We start from the raw sequence: 16,312 nt of genomic DNA, 5'->3' as shown, positions 1-16,312 counted from the left end.
TGCTCAGCACTTCCAAAAACAGTAACGGGTATATAGCCTAGAAATAATTAAGTTGGTTTGTGAGGAGATATTGTAATGTCTTTTGAACATCACAGTGTAATGAAACTTAGTAAAAACAGTTATTGCATCCACGCATTGATTTAATTCATTGAGTCCTTTATTGTATTTATGTTTATTTTTTGTGTTTCATCAGATAAAGACCAGTTGTTGGAAATTGCCAAGGCCAATGCTGCTGCAATGTGTGCCAAAGCAGGTATGCCCATCCCTGCCAGCCTGAGATCCACAGTGCTTCCCCTGGCTTTGCCAAGTATGGCCGTGAATGCTGCTATGGCCAGTATGACTGCTGGTATGATCTTGAATCTTTCTGCATGGTGTTTCTTCTAAAACTAGTGATTCATCAATTGTATTTTCTGTCTGTGCAGGCATCTATAAAGACTTTGATGCTAATGTAATGAGGATCTATTTTATGTTCACCTTCATAAAGGATCTAGTGTTAGGTTTTTGTTGATTGAACTTTATTGTCATTTTGGAGGTTGTAGTTTGTGCTGCTGTTTAACATTAGTGATGAAATGGGGTGAAAAATCTTTGGCTTGACTATATACTCCATATATTCCAGGGGTAACGAATTTTTGTCACATGCCCTTCCAGGCAAGTGGGTCAGAAATTGACTTGCTCAAGGTCAATTTTTACTTTACAAATTGACTATTTATTAGCAGTTATCAAATAACATTAAAGACAAAAGTTAGTTATCATGTTTAATTTCTATACTGCTGCTACTGTGTACTAAGGACAATCCTGTTCTTCTGTTGAAGAGCAATCATACTGTAGTGTGCAGTAAATGATTGCACGTTTTTCTAAAGAATTTTAGTATTCAGTTTTATAATTACCTAACTTGCCTCAGCGATCATGGCCCCGGATGAATTGTTGGCAGTCCTCTTAGCTGCCATGCAAACAAGATGCTGCTGGCTCTTGTTGTGGCACCCCAGCAATGTTTTCAGAAATTTGATATGCGTTTGATAAACAACTTCCTTTTTTTTTTTTAATGTTTTTTCACGAGTTCCTGATCAGTGTTCCTCGTGCAGATCTCAACAAAGATGAAAAGGTGGCAGGATGGCTGGAAAAAACAGTGTTTAATTTTAATTTAATTTTTCTTTACTATATTTACTGCATTTATTTGCCTTATGTGTCATTTTTTGGGCAATTGGGTAATCCTTATTGTTGAACCTTGTATTCTAAAATGAACTGAATCACAGTTAGTGTTTTTTATTAATCATTTTTTCACTGTCCATGCTTACCTATACCCATCACTGATCTGAGAGTAATTTTTCAGAGGGATGGCACATGATCAGGCTAGGCAAGTTGTTTTTGCCTTGGGTGTTACAGATTTTTGTCATTTCTATGTTGTCATTAATTGTTAAGAATAAGGGAAAATTATCTTTTTCAAATTCATATGTATGTCAGACAAACAGTTGACAGGCTTGAATTCAATTTGAATTAGCTCCTGTACTTTTCGTTGGCTCCCATCTTTGTTCTCTCTCTCTGCCATCCTTATAGCCACCATGACAGCAGCCTTGTCTAACATGGGCACTCTGTCTTCACTGCTCCCACTACCTTCCATTACCAACAAGCCACCCCCTGCTCCCGCTCAACCCAGCATTTCTGCTTTGGAGGAAGTGAAGAGGAAAGTCACGAAGCAGGCCAACAGCATCAGCATTAAGGAGTTTACTGATGTAAGGTTACAGAGCTTGTATTAAACATGTTTAACAGTAGTTACTGGATCTAACGCCATTTCTACAAGTACATAAAAAGCCATCTCACAGCCCTCTCTGTTGGTTAACCCCACCAAGTCTCTGCCACGGTAACCTCAGATGGATTTTTGCAGTTAGTGCCTAGTCAGGAGGTAGCATCCGCCCAATATAAAACAACAGCACACCCTCAGTTAATCTTCCTTTTGGACTCATCAACAGGAATGGGACAGGGCCCAGCTGAGCCTGTAGTTAGAATACTACACTCGTACTCAGAGACTGTGCATAGCTTTCCAGGAACTGCTTAAAACCAGTTAGTACTGTTTTTGTTTTCTTACATGATGCACCCTCTAACTGGATCTGAATTTATGCACACAGTAACTCATACCCAGCTGCTGATTGGGAAAAAAGGTGTAGAAGGGTGCTTACAATTCTTCCCCCTTCCCCCTGCTGGGCTGCTCTGATCAGAACCTGGTTCATCTGCACCCTACCTACATACCTTTGGTGAATAAATAACCGACAACCATAAGGTGTCTGAGAAGATGGTCTGAGTGGTCCAGTATGGCACTGAGGGTCTGCTTTGAAACCAGTGATTGGGAGGCTTTTAATATACTTTAAGTACTCTTTTCATATTTTTTATGTTTTTACTGTATGTGTGCTGTAGCACTTTGAGATTCCGGGGAATGTGAAGTGCGTTATAAATAAAATGTATTATTATTATTATTATTATTATTATTATTATTATTATTATTATTATTATTATCCATTATCTTCCGCTTATCCGGGGCCGGGTTGCGGGGGTAGCAGTCTGAGCAGGGACGCCCAGACTTCCCTCTCCCCGGACACTTCCTCCAACTCTTCCGGGGGGATCCCGAGGCGTTCCCAGGCCAGCCGAGTGACGTAGTCACCCCAGCGTGTCCTGGGTCTTCCCCGGGGCCTCCTCCCGGTGGGACATGCCTGGAACACCTCCCTAGGGAGGCGTCCAGGGGGCATCCGATAGAGATGCCCGAGCCACCTCAGCTGACTCCTCTCGATGCGGAGGAGCAGCGACTCTACTCTGAGCTCCTCCCGGGTGACAGAGCTCCTCACCCTATCTCTAAGGGAGCGCTCCGCCACCCTGCGGAGGAAACTCATTTCAGCCGCTTGTATCCGGGACCTCGTTCTTTCGGTCATGACCCAAAGTTCATGACCATAGGTGAGGGTAGGAACGTAGATTGACCGGTAAATCGAGAGCTTCGCCTTTCGGCTCAGCTCCTTCTTTACCACGACAGACCGATACAGCGACCGCATTACTGCAGCCGCTGCACCGATCCGCCTGTCAATCTCACGTTCCATCCTTCCCTCACTCGTGAACAGGATCCCAAGATACTTAAACTCCTCCACTTGAGGCAGGAACTCTCCTCCAACCTGAAGGGAGCAAGCCACCTTTTTCCGGTCGAGAACCATGGCCTCGGACTTGGAGGTGCTAACTCTCATCCCAGCTGCTTCACACTCGGCTGCGAACCGCCCCAGCGCATGCTGAAGGTCCTGGCTCGAGGAAGCCAACAAGACAACATCATCCGCGAAAAGCAGAGACGAAATCTGCCGGCCCCCGAACCGAACCCCCTCCGGCCCCTGGCTGCGCCTAGAAATCCTGTCCATAAAAATGATGAACAGAACCGGTGACAAAGGGCAGCCCTGCCGGAGTCCAACATGCACTGGGAACAGGTCCGACTTACTGCTGGCAATGCGGACCAAGCTCCTGCTCCGGTTGTACAGGGACTGTACAGCCCTCAACAGAGGGCCTCCAACCCCATACTCCTGGAGCACCTCCCACAGAATGACGCGAGGGACACGGTCGAATGCCTTCTCCAAGTCCACGAAGCACATGTGGACTGTTTGGGCAAACTCCCATGAACCCTCAAGCACCCTGTGGAGGGTATAGAGCTGGTCCAGTGTTCCACGGCCAGGATGAAAACCGCATTGTTCCTCTTGAATCCGGGGTTCGACTATCGGCCGGATTCTCCTCTCCAGTACCCTGGAATAGACTTTACCAGGGAGGCTGAGGAGTGTGATCCCCCGATAGTTGGAACACACCCTCCGGTCCCCCTTTTTAAAAAGAGGGACCACCACCCCAGTCTGCCAGTCCAGAGGCACTGTCCCTGTCTGCCACGCGATGCTGCAGAGGCGTGTCAACCAAGACAGTCCTACAACATCCAGAGACTTGAGGTACTCAGGGCGGATCTCATCCACCCCCGGCGCTTTGCCACCGAGGAGCTCGCGAACTGCCTCAGTGACTTCAGCCCCGGTGATGAATGAATCGACCTCCAAGTCCCCAGTCTCTGCTTCCTCTACGGAAGACATGACAGAGGGATTGAGGAGATCCTCGAAGTATTCCTTCCACCGCCCGACAATATCCCCAGTCGAGGTCAACAGCTCCCCACCTCCACTGTAAACAGTGTTGACAGAAAGCTGCTTCCCCCTCCTGAGGCGCCGAACGGTTTGCCAGAATTTCCTCGAGGCCAACCGGTAGTCCTCCTCCATGGCCTCCCCGAACTCCTCCCAGACCCGAGTTTTTGCTTCTACAACCGCCCGAGCTGCCGCACGCTTGGTCTGCCGGTACCCATCAGCTGCCTCAGGAGTCCTATGAGCCAACCAGGCCCGATAGGACTCCTTCAGCTTGACGGCATCCCTTACTTCCGGTGTCCACCACCGGGTTCGGGGGTTGCCGCCACGACAGGCACCGCCGACTTTACGGCCACAGCTATGGACGGCTGCATCAACAATGGAAGTGGAGAACATGGTCCATTCGGACTCAATGTCTCCAACCTCCCTCGGGATCTGGTTGAAGCTCTCCCGGAGGTGGGAGTTGAAAACTTCCCTGACAGCGGGTTCCGCCAGACGTTCCCAACAGACCCTCACGGTACGTTTGGGTCTGCCAAGTCTGTCCCGCTTCTTCCCCTGCCAGCGAATCCAACTCACCACCAGGTGGTGATCAGTTGACAGCTCAGCCCCTCTCCTTACCCGAGTGTCCAAGACATACCGCCGAAGGTCAGATGATACGACTACAAAGTCGATCATTGACCTCCGGCCTAGGGTGTCCTGGTGCCACGTGCACTGATGGACACCCTTATGTTTGAACATGGTGTTCGTTATGGACAAACTGTGACTAGCACAGAAATCCAATAACAGAACACCACTCGGGTTCAGATCGGGGAGGCCGTTCCTCCCAATCACTCCCCTCCAGGTGTCACTGTCGCTGCCCACGTGAGCATTGAAGTCTCCCAGCAGAACAATGGAGTCCCCGGTTGGAGCACTTTCCAGTACCCCTCCCAGGGACTCCAAGAAGGCCGGGTACTCTACGCTACTGTTCGGCCCGTAGGCCGAAACAATAGTGAGAGACCTATCCCCAACCCGAAGGCGCAGGGAAGCGACCCTCTCGCTCAGCGGGGAGAACTCCAACACATGGCGGCTGAGCTGGGGGGCTATAAGCAAGCCCACACCAGCTCGCCGCCTCTCACCGCGGGCAACTCCAGAGTAGAAGAGAGTCCAGCCTCTCTCAAGGAGTTGGGTTCCCGAGCCCAGACTGTGCGTGGAGGTGAGCCCGACTATCTCTAGCCGGTACCGCTCAACTTCCCGCACTAGCTCAGGCTCTTTCCCCCACAGTGAGGTGACATTCCATGTCCCCATAGCCAGAGTCGTTGTCCAGGATTTGGGTCGTCGGGGCCCCCGCCCACGACTGCTACCCATTCCACATAGCACCGGCCCCTTCTGATCCTTCCTGCGGGTGGTGGGCCTACGGGAAGGCGGGCCCACGTCGCTCCTTCGGGCTGTGCCCGGCCGGGTCCCGTGGGCAAAGACCCGGCCACCAGGCGCTCGCCTGCGAGCCCCAACCCCAGGCCTGGCTCCAGGGCGGGGCCCCGGTGACGCCAATCCGGGCGACGTACGCTTCCTTGCTTTAATTATTATTATTATTATTATTATTATTAAGTATTGTGCAGTCCACACAGGGAGAATATTGATAGTTTGACAGCCTGCATCATGGACTACATTAACATCTGTGTGAAAAACTCTGGCCTACCAGGAAGATATTGAGTTTCCCGAATAAGAAACCTTATTGAATGAGAAGAAGGGGATTTTTAGATCTGGGGACAAAAAACTAGCTTAGGAGAATGCAGAGGGAGCTGAAAATGGAAATAAGGAGAGGCAAAATTAGCTACAGGAGGAAGCTGGAGGAAGACCTTCAGGGGAACAAGGCCAAGGAGGTCTGGAGAGTCCTGAAAACCATCTCAGGCCATGGCAGTAACAGTAGGAGGGACCCAGACATCTGGACACTGGGAATGGGCAAATGAGCTGAATCTGTTTTTCAACAGATTTCATTTGACCCTGTTCCATTCCCCACCCACCAAAGTCCAGACCAGACAGTGTTACTATTCCATACCTCCTCCTTCTTTGCTGGAGAATCCCTGATACACCCTCCTCACACCACTTAACCCCCTTCCACTTCACATCAGAGACTGCAACCCCCCCCCCCCACCTCACTCAACAGAAGCCAGTCTTGAGGACATCTTCCTATGTGGCTCCAGTCCCAAAGACTGTGCATCCCAGGGAGCCCAACCACTTCAAGCCGGTAGCCTTAACTTCTCACATGATGAAGACCTTGGAGAGGATCATACTCAACCACCTCTATCACCTGATGAGCAGCGAACTGGGCCCCCTAAAGTTTGCAAATCGACCAGGCATTGGTGTGGAAGACATAGTCATCTACGTGCTGCACAGGCAAATATCTTTTTCCCACCTGGAGAACACTGGGAGCACTATGAGGGTCATGTTTTTTGACTTCTTGAGTGTTTTCAGAACAATCAGCCATCACTGCTTAAGGTGAAGCTGGAAGGAGCTGTAGTGGACAAACAGTATGTGAAGCTTCACAGCTCTGTGTCTGATGTGACTTTTTACACTAGATATGCAAAGGAATCATTCCTTTACATATAACTAGTCAGCATATGAACAGAGTTCCAAATTGTAAGATTGAGTTAGCACCACCCGCTGCACTGCACCGTCTTGCACTGTCTGTCTTTCAGTTATTTTACTTCCCAAATGATTGTTTGCCATTATATTTGCTTAAAAGAAAAGACTTTGAGGTTTCTGTCAATGCTACAACTAATATAGACACCAACAGAATATGAACCATGTTCAGAATAAAATGGGTGGGACAGCACTGGCTGAATGGGGGCTCCTGCAGCCTAACCACTAGCTTGAAGCTGAACATAAACTGTACTTCCAAACAGCGCACTGACTTTGCACCTAGTACAAAGTGCGACATACAATCTAACATCATTCCTCGATATTTGACAGCACACAGGAAGAGATGAAAGACTGTGAAGAAGGCAGCCAGTGTCCTCCAAAAAGTTCACTGTAAAGTTAAATTTGCAAGGCAATACCTCTGCACATAACCTGTGCAAATCACAGCACACAACCAAGAGCCATTTGCCAAGCCATCAGAGAAGTACCCACTGCGTGGTCTAGTACAGACCCTAACCCAGTGGGATCTGCACTGGGGAACCAGGCAGTAAATGGAGGGCCACAGTCTGCAAAACCTCTGTTACACATCAGATTTGGTTATCTCCCCGAAGTGAAGCGATTAAAGCTTCTACAGCCAGCTGCAATCACTCTGGCAAACACTCCTAAGGCATAAATCTAGTCAGACAAACATTCAAGGATGCAGCACATCCTGCTGAAGGCAAGAAAACAGATCAAGTGCGCTGTCCTTTTCCAGAGCTGTGAACGCACACGTAAAGCATCCCATACCTCCTGTTGATGGAGGAGGTTCATGCGTTTCAGTGGAATCATTATAGCTGGGGGGCTTAGGCCTCTAAGGTTCTGCCTCTCAGCTGTAAAAGCATGAGACCCAGATGGGGCGAGATGACAGAGAAATCCCTGCTTGAAACCCCTGTAGGCTGGTCTCGGTCTGGTCTCTGTAGGCTGAAAACTACCAAAATAAAAGCCTGGCTGTCGATGATAGAAAGAATATTTTGTGGTCTCAGAGACTGAACCAGGGCTGTGGACTAATGTCCTGCAGCAGGACTCCTCTGGCCCATCTTTAGAGTCTCGCTCTGTTCTCAGACTCCAGCTGACAGGGGGACGTAGATTAAACCAATGTCATGTCCCGGTTCTGTTGGTCTTCACGGATCAGCCATGACCGATGCATGCGACCGCTCTGTAGGCTGGTCTTGGATCAGGTGAAGGCATTGGTCATGGCGGATCCAAGACCAGCCTACAGAGCGGTTTCAAGTAGGGATTTCTCTGTCATCTCACCCCATCTGGGGTCAACCTCTCTGGTTCTCCCTCCCTGAAACCGCTCTGTAGGCTGGTCTTGGATCAGGTGAAGGCATCGGTCATGGCTGATCCAAGTCACTGGCCTCCGAATGCCAGGGTCCTCTGGTGTTTGCCACCAGTCCCGTTGGTGCTTCATTTTCATTCTGCAGAGTAATTGCATCAACAGCCTAAGAGGCAGAAAGATGTGGAGCAGGCTAAGGGACATACTGGATGAGCAAACATATCCAAGCCCAGTCGGGAAGTACCGTTGAGATCTGGACCGAACAGAATTCCAATTGATTTTTTTTTTTTTTAATGAAACTAATCTACCTTTGTCGCATGCTGTATATATCGAGAGTCGTCGAGAGTCCTCTGAGCGCTGTCCTGATAATGACACTCTTATGACGTGGAAAAAAAATCATACAAGTTCCATTGTCTTCACTACAATACATTGAGCCTTTACACATTGAAGTTTGAGGCCAAGAATTCTGAACACAAGGGCTTTGTCCTGAGAAGGCATAATTAATTCATAATAAATGAGTAAACATGAGAAGTCCTGAAAGGAATGATACTATTGAGTCATTGGATGATGAGAATGCTTTTCATTGAACTGAATAACAATATTTATTTGATATTTTTGAAAGGATAGGAATTGGGAAAAATGTAAGAGATTTTGTCTCTCTTCTAATGCACAGGCTGATATTCTAAATGGTAGTTAGAACCAGTAGTTTGCAACCTACTATCACACTTCTTACTCACGATATGGTAGAAGTTGAGCCACCGGCCATGACAATCCATAAACATAACAGCATAATAGTAGGGATAGCAGACAAAGAACATGAGTTATCTTTATATGCTGAGAATAAAATCTTTCAATCAGTCATTTTATCCCCTGCAATGTTGCAGTGATAGAGAGAGGTAAACAGAAGATTTATCCCTTTCATGTCAGAGAAGCAACTTTAGCTTGCATGTATTTGAATAGCCAAAGCAGCTCTGTGTTGCAGCAAAGCTTGAGCCAGATTAAAGTTCTTGCGAGAGGACCCCATATTTTTTGCTTGAGCCCATTGTGCCAGCACCCCTGCTAAATCAGTGCCATTGAAATGACTGCTGGGGCTGCATTTTTCATGCCCTGCTCTATTCGGCATGAACATTTTTAAGCAAAATACTATATATAGCTTGTTCTTTGAAATCCCAGAAAAAATGTGGATTTTCCACTATCTTGTTAAAAGCCCTGCTGCTGTACCTCGTAGGTTGAAAGTGTCGAGTCTGTTGTGCTTCAGACCACACCCAACTGTGATGTTGAGTTTCATAATATTGCATTGTGAAGTGTTGTACAGCACAGGATGTGGACAGCACATAACCATGCAGAACTTCCAAACTGTGGGCATGTTAAAAACTATGGTTTGCAAATGGTCCCTAATTTGCTTTGTGTGTTGTGTGTGTGTGTGTGTGTGTGTGTGTGTGTTTGTGTGTGTGCGTGCGTGCGTGCGTGCGTGTGTGTGCATTTGTTTGTAGAAATGCAAGATGATTGTGGACAGTAAAGGAGAGCTACCAGTGGCAATGCCTCATGTTTCAGATGAAGAGGATGATGGGAAACCTTTTGGAGGATCAGCTCTTCGGGAGCAAAAAGCCATCAGCTTCAGTATCAATGTAACATACATACACGGGCTACACTGTGCTTCATACAAATTTATAAATAACTATGAATGACAGTTTTCCCTCTTGTGAATGTATGTGAATATGTGGTAAACCTTACCCAGATGACAATTACAGCTCAGAAATAACAATGAAAAAAAACAACTCACCATTATTTTCTAATGATAAAAATATGAAACCAATAATTATTGTTAGCATATTACCCTATTATTACCCTTTGTTGTCCATTCACTGGTAATAATATTACCCAATCGTACTGCTACCCCCATTGCTACCCTTATATTCCACTGACATTACCTTTATTGTTAAGAAAATGTAACCCTTAGCCTGATCACAGCGAACTAGTTTTTTCTAGTTCTTTATGGTCGATTTGATTCATGGTCTTTTTACTTTCACCGGTGAGATGAATGACAGTGCAGGGTTAGACAAGTATTTTTACTATGATTTCCTGCTGTATAATGCATCATGTACCATGATTTAGCGTGTCTGTTAGAGGTATCCTGGCATTATTTTAATGCACACCTGCCTGCCTGCCAATCAGTGCAGCCTTCTTCTGTGCTAAGTGGGTGAATACTTTATTAATTACATTTAACTATGAATGGACCTCATTAGAGAAAAACAAAAACACTGTCCTCTTTTCCCTCCAGAACACAACAGTTCGTCCAGCAATACGTAGTGATGCAGGCATGGCCAAGGAGTTTCCAGTGTCATCAGGATCCCAACATCGCAAAAAGGTCTGAAGAGATGTGCATTAGACTTAGACTTACTCTTAGACTTTACTTTATTGATCCCAATTTGGGAAATTCTTTGATTGCAGCAGCAGGATAAGCATACACATACACATACACATACACATACACATACACATACACATAAGCATAAAATATATACAATATAGAAGAATAAGGATGAGAGTGAGAGTGAAAAACAAAGATTAACAGCAGTTCTTAGAGAGAGAGAGAGAGAGAGAGAGAGAGAGAGAGCCAGAGCTATAAACTATACTGCCAGAAAAAATATGTGCAAGTTGCAAGTGATAAATAAAATGTAAACAATCAACAGTAATGTGTAAACACTGAATTATTAAAGTTTGTAAGGTTGGTGGAAATTAAGTGTTGAAATTACAGTTGTGTAGTGTGATGGCTCGTGGAAGGATCGATTTCCTGAAGCGATCCTTATGTCAGCAGAGCTGGAGCAGTCTATTGGAGAAGGAGCTCTGCTGTCTGTCCATGAGATGGTGAAGCGGATGTTGAGGGTTACTCATGATGGATAACAGTCTGACCAGTGTCCTCCTCTCCACCACCTCCTCAAAGGTGTCTAATTTTCAGCCAATAACAGAGCCAGCCTTCCTGATCAGTTTGTTCAGTCTGTTGGTGTCACTGACTCCAATGGTACTCCTCCAGGACACTGCAGCGAAGAAGTGTGCGCTGGCAACAACAGATTGGTAGAAGATCTCCAATATTTTGCTGCACACATTGAATGATCTGAGCCTCCTCAGTCTGATCATCCCGTTCTTGTAGACAGCATTGATGTTAGTTTTCCAGTTCAGTCTGTTGTGAAGCTGCACTCCGAGGTATTTGTAATCCTCCGCCACTGTGACATTCCCCCCCAGAATACACAGTGGCGTTTTCCACAGAAGAGAAGAGAGAAGAGATGTACTTTTATTATCACACATAAACATGCACACACTACATGCATACCCGCCATGCTTTTTGTGAAATTATTTTTCCGCCTTTGACCCATCCTGGAATGTTGTTCCTAAGTGGCAGATGAGGAGCGGTGAGCTGCCAGCCCACAGCGGCGCCCTGGGACCCAGTTCCTTTCTGTCACCCTTGTTCAGGTGGTGATCTTCTTGCTTGTTTTTAGTGGGAGTATTTTTATGGAGGATACCCCAGGTGAAGGGTTAGCCCTAACCCTAACGTTTAGCCTTTACTCAAACCTAACTCCACACAGAAAGGCCCTTATTCCTCGAGCAGCAGGCACCGAAGGCATGGTGGAGGACACGCCCACAGCGGGAATCGAACCGGGACCTTCTAGCTGTGAGGCAACAGTGTTTCCACTGTGCCACCAAGCACTGGGACTCTCTGCAGGCTCAGGCTCAGGCTCAGGTTGAAGATGTGTTAAATGTTCCCCGTGATCATCACCGAAATGGATGCATTACATCTCTCTGTGCTTTGGCTCTGCAGCCCTGACGCCGGCTCTTCAACTCTTTTGGGACTACAGTCCTCTCTCCGTAATCGGTGCACCTAGAACAATTTTTAATCTAGATTAAGCATACCACAAGGGCTATCTAATGGAAATTTTATAGGGGGTGCTCTCAAACCATTTTGCCAAACCCAAATTCTGAGACCCATATTAAATAGATATCAGTTTTCCATGCTTTTGCCATGCTGCCATGGCAATGAAAACTCACTGGCTTTTCAATGTAGCATGATCAAGGTCTTCAGGCTCACCATTTTCTTCATAATGGTTGACTTCCTCTTGGGATTAGAGGGGTGCTATAGAGCCATTTCGCTACGCCCAATTTTGTGTTGGGGGAGAATTTTGCTCAGTTTTAGGACATAAGACAAAATAATCCTTTATTTTGAAAATGTTTTATATCTTAAGGAAGAAATTAGAGCAAGTTGAAGACAGGAGAAGCACAGAAGGTAAGGAGTGACGTGTCATGCTGATGACGTCACACCGCGTCCACTTTTTACAGAAGACTACAAAAAAAAAAAGGAATCCAAGGATCACTCTTTTGAATGTTGGCTCTTGTGTCTTGTCTTTCTTTCAATCCTCTGGTGTTGGAGCACTGGCTGTCAGGGCCTGCCTAGTGCCCAGTCAAACATGAGCCGCACAGAACTTGCAGAAGATAGCTCAAAAAATAACAACTTTCTTTGAAAGCAGCCTGCTCAATTTCCATGTTATAATACAACAAAATTTGAACTGAAGAAACTCTGAACCTGGCACACATAGCCGGCTAGGGTAGTTCAAGATGTGAACATAAAGACCGACCCAACCAAACACATTTTACCATCTTTCTTTGCTTCTTCAGGTTTACACTGGTCCTCATACTCTCATTTATTGTCATCACTGTATTTGTTGCATTTATTCATTGTTTGTCAGTAGTAGTTAGTAGTACACTTGCCTGACCACCAAGAGAATAGTATGAATATGAATTATTGCTGGGAAACATTTGTGGTTGCTTGATAATTCTGATTAACACCACCAAAGATTAATAAAGGATTATTTTATCTTATTTCCCCACTATTTTCCCAAACTGAGCTAAATTTTCCTTACATTTGGTGAGTTGGTGGAGAGTATGAGTATAGGTTTAAACTGATTATAAGCATACAGAAAACATGTACTTTGTACGACGGTAGTTTATGTGCTATCTGATGTTACGATGCATTAAGTTGACTAATAGTTTCTCCACTGCTTGATGTTACACTGTGTTTAATTAGATTGCTGCTCTTGGTCTTTCTAACATTAGCACATACTTATAGTAGGCTAGTCAGGCAGTAAAAGTGATTTTAGTCGCTAGTTGTGTTTGACACAATGAACAGACAGTTTTGAGCTGTTGCTATGATTACCAAGTGAAATTAGAAATTGGCTGGGATAGCAGTAGAACTTCAATTCAATTCAGTTTTATTTATATAGCGCCAAATCACAACAGAAGTTGTCTCAGGACACCAGTCTTGTTGCTGGTCACCGACTGGTTCGGAATTTTAACGTGTTTTGAATACTGCGTGAAAGTTCAGTGTCACTTCCTGTGTCCACTATGTGGCACTAGAATAATTCAAGTCAATTTCATTTCATTTCAGTTTTATTGATATAGCGTCAAATCACAACAGAAGTTGTGAAAGTTGACACTTTCTAAATAGAGCTGGTACAGACCATACTCTTTATCAACAGAAACTGATCTATTCCCTGATGAACAAGCACTTGGCGACTGTGGTGAGGAAAACTTCCTTTTAACAGGCAGAAACCTCAAGCAGAACCAGGCTCTGGGTGGGCGGCCATCTGCCTTGACCGGTTGGGTTAGAGGGAAAGGTGAGGAGAGGTAGGGAGAAAGGGGTGCAGTGACAGTAACAATACATTAATATGTGATATATGCACATTAGTAACAGATTGCATATGTACATAATACAACATGATGAATCTAGCAATAATGGAAGTATGACTAATAGTAGTTGCATACCAGGCGCAGCCATGGCGGGAGATCTGATGCGGCTTCCACTTTGTAACAATGACCCCAATAGTGCTTATCGGACCATTTTGGAGTTTAAAAGTCCTTCAATAACCAGTGCCATTGTTTTATTGCTTAACAGTGATGTTACCATGACTGAAATGCAGTAATCCAGTTGATTTTAATTAAGCATGGGTAGGAGAACTAAATAGTGTATTTAGTTGGTAGAGTGCTTTTTCTTGCTGTATTCAATATTTTTTCCTGCATAATGCCACTTTATTGATCATAGCTTTATTTATTGATTGGAATGTTACTTGTTCTTTATCTGTATAGTTTTGTTAATGTTACTAATATCTGTGTATATTTGTGTGAATAGCTACATCGCAAATATGTTAAAGGGAGGTGCAAATGTTCAACGTGTGGGGAATTCATTACTGTGTTCCAAATTACAAGCAATGAAAGTAATGATATGTTCATAAAGATGTGTTACTGTCTCAGTTGTTACAATTTCTATATTTCATAATATTGTCATGCAACAATTAAGTAATGCTTTTTGAGTAATGTAACGTGTTATATTCTCCAGGAGGGCGAGACACTGGGTGTCTATGGAGAATGGGTTCCTGTTGACAAAACAACAGACAAAGCTGCAGCTACCTCCAGAAAGACCCTGAACACTGTTCCTATTGTGACAGCGACATCATCAGGTGAAACAGTGACAGCAGCAGGGTTGCCAGAGATTGTCGAACAGCCACCGTTTGTGCCTGATAATGACAGTGTTTTTCCTGATCCAGCGCTGCAGGTGAGCATTATATACACAGTATGCTGTGGATGTGTGTACTGTTTGTATGTATGCATTTAATGGAATTAATATGTTTGCAAATACAGCAGATGTCTTCCAATTATTATATATGGGCATGGCTCACATTTGAAGTTGTAGCGTCCAGTGGTGTATCAGTAAGTACACAGATAATGTGGAGCATACAGATAACACTGATCATGCTGATTCACAATGTATGTGAAAGGGTCTTTTTTTTTTTGCCTTTGTAGCTTTATTGTTAAATCTTTTCTCATTCTTTTAATGATACGATATGATAAACATGGGTCCAGGACATGATAAATTTATCTCAGAAACCCTGTTATGAATGAAAATTTTAGGAAAAAGTAGTAGTAGAAATAAGTAAGATGAAATAAGATAAGACAGAAAAATAAAGTGCATTAGAAACAATCAATGTAAAGGGCTAAGCATAAACAAGCAGCAACAATGATTAACTGAAAGAAAGCAAGACGCAGAATTTATCCTTCTCTCTCTTGAAGACAATTAAGTTGATCCGTGTCTTCCTTCTGCGGGCATAGTGAAATTGCCGGCTACACAAACAACTGATCTGTTTCAGGATCCAGACATGTTCGGTGAACACAAAGAGTCTGTTACTCATTTAGTGAGTTAAAGGACTGTTGCCTAGTTTGATTAGGCGCAAGATACCTCTTGTAGCAATTCGATGTTGCAATGGAAAGGTGAGGTGGAGCAGGGCACATTGATTCTTATATCCTTAATGTTGTCATGGCTGTGTTTCGGGGATTCCTTGAGTTCTGGTGGGTCTTGCCCAGTGGGAAACCAGGATTTGGATTCAAATTGAATCTACACTGATTTGCAAGCATTTGGCTGCTATTTCTTGGTTCCGTTTTTTTGTTCAGGCTTTCAGTTTTTGGTTGTAGTCTTTCTTTGCTCATCCATGTGGTGTGTTCCCAACAGAGCACATCTATCAAATATTAATGGAACTGCCACTGCAAGATCTAAATGTATGCATTAACCATCCATTTGCATGAATGCAGCTTGTTGTTCTATCTTTTTGTGCTAAATGCAGGGCATATGACTGAATCTCTGCTCTAAGAGAAAAAATAAAAAAAAAAGATCTGCAAGCTCCATTTGCTCCCCATCCCCCAGAAAATCCATTTTAAAATCCTCCTTATGACCTACAAAGCCCTCAATAACCTGGCCCCACCCTACCTGACTGAGCTCCTCCACCAACATACTCCTACATTCTGCTGATGAACTTGTATTTTCTGCCAAAAAGCTCAAAGCTGTAAAGACCATGTTGACCCTCTTGTGTCCCTCTCATGGTCAGTCACAATGAATATTTATTTTTTTGTCAAAATAGACTTTTCTTTTCCTCAAGTGTTTTCAAACTAGCTCTCCTTCCACAGAATGTGTCTTCATGTTCTGGCAATTTGTGGGCTCTGAGAGAATCAGAATCAGAAAAAGCTTTATTGCCAAGTATGATTTTACACATAAGAGGAATTTGCTTTGGTGAGGTTGGTGCATGACACATCTATTAAAAAGAAGCTGTTAAAGTAAAAATCTAACAATGTAAATATATATACACAAGTAATGTTAAAGTTAATGTAATGCATAGAGTTATGTCAGTGTGAAGAGTGTTGGGGGGGTTCTGGG

General features: G+C 44.6%; 1 protein-coding gene across 1 annotated transcript in view; it reads left to right on the top strand.

The window, feature by feature from the left end:
- The window catches only part of LOC139352067 (protein SON), a 95,491-nt gene that overhangs the window by 48,327 nt on the left and 30,852 nt on the right, over positions 1-16,312 (top strand). The window contains exons 9-13 of the mRNA XM_070994116.1: positions 194-346; positions 1,555-1,730; positions 9,555-9,689; positions 10,343-10,429; positions 14,447-14,662. Coding sequence (XP_070850217.1) covers positions 194-346; positions 1,555-1,730; positions 9,555-9,689; positions 10,343-10,429; positions 14,447-14,662 — 767 coding nt within the window. The remainder of the gene's footprint in view (positions 1-193; positions 347-1,554; positions 1,731-9,554; positions 9,690-10,342; positions 10,430-14,446; positions 14,663-16,312) is intronic.

This window comes from Chaetodon trifascialis, chromosome 24 (assembly GCF_039877785.1).
Source record: "Chaetodon trifascialis isolate fChaTrf1 chromosome 24, fChaTrf1.hap1, whole genome shotgun sequence".
Classification (NCBI taxonomy): Eukaryota; Metazoa; Chordata; class Actinopteri; order Chaetodontiformes; family Chaetodontidae; genus Chaetodon; species Chaetodon trifascialis.
Note: the sequence above shows the minus strand (reverse complement) of the source record. Positions and strands in the feature narration are given on the sequence as shown.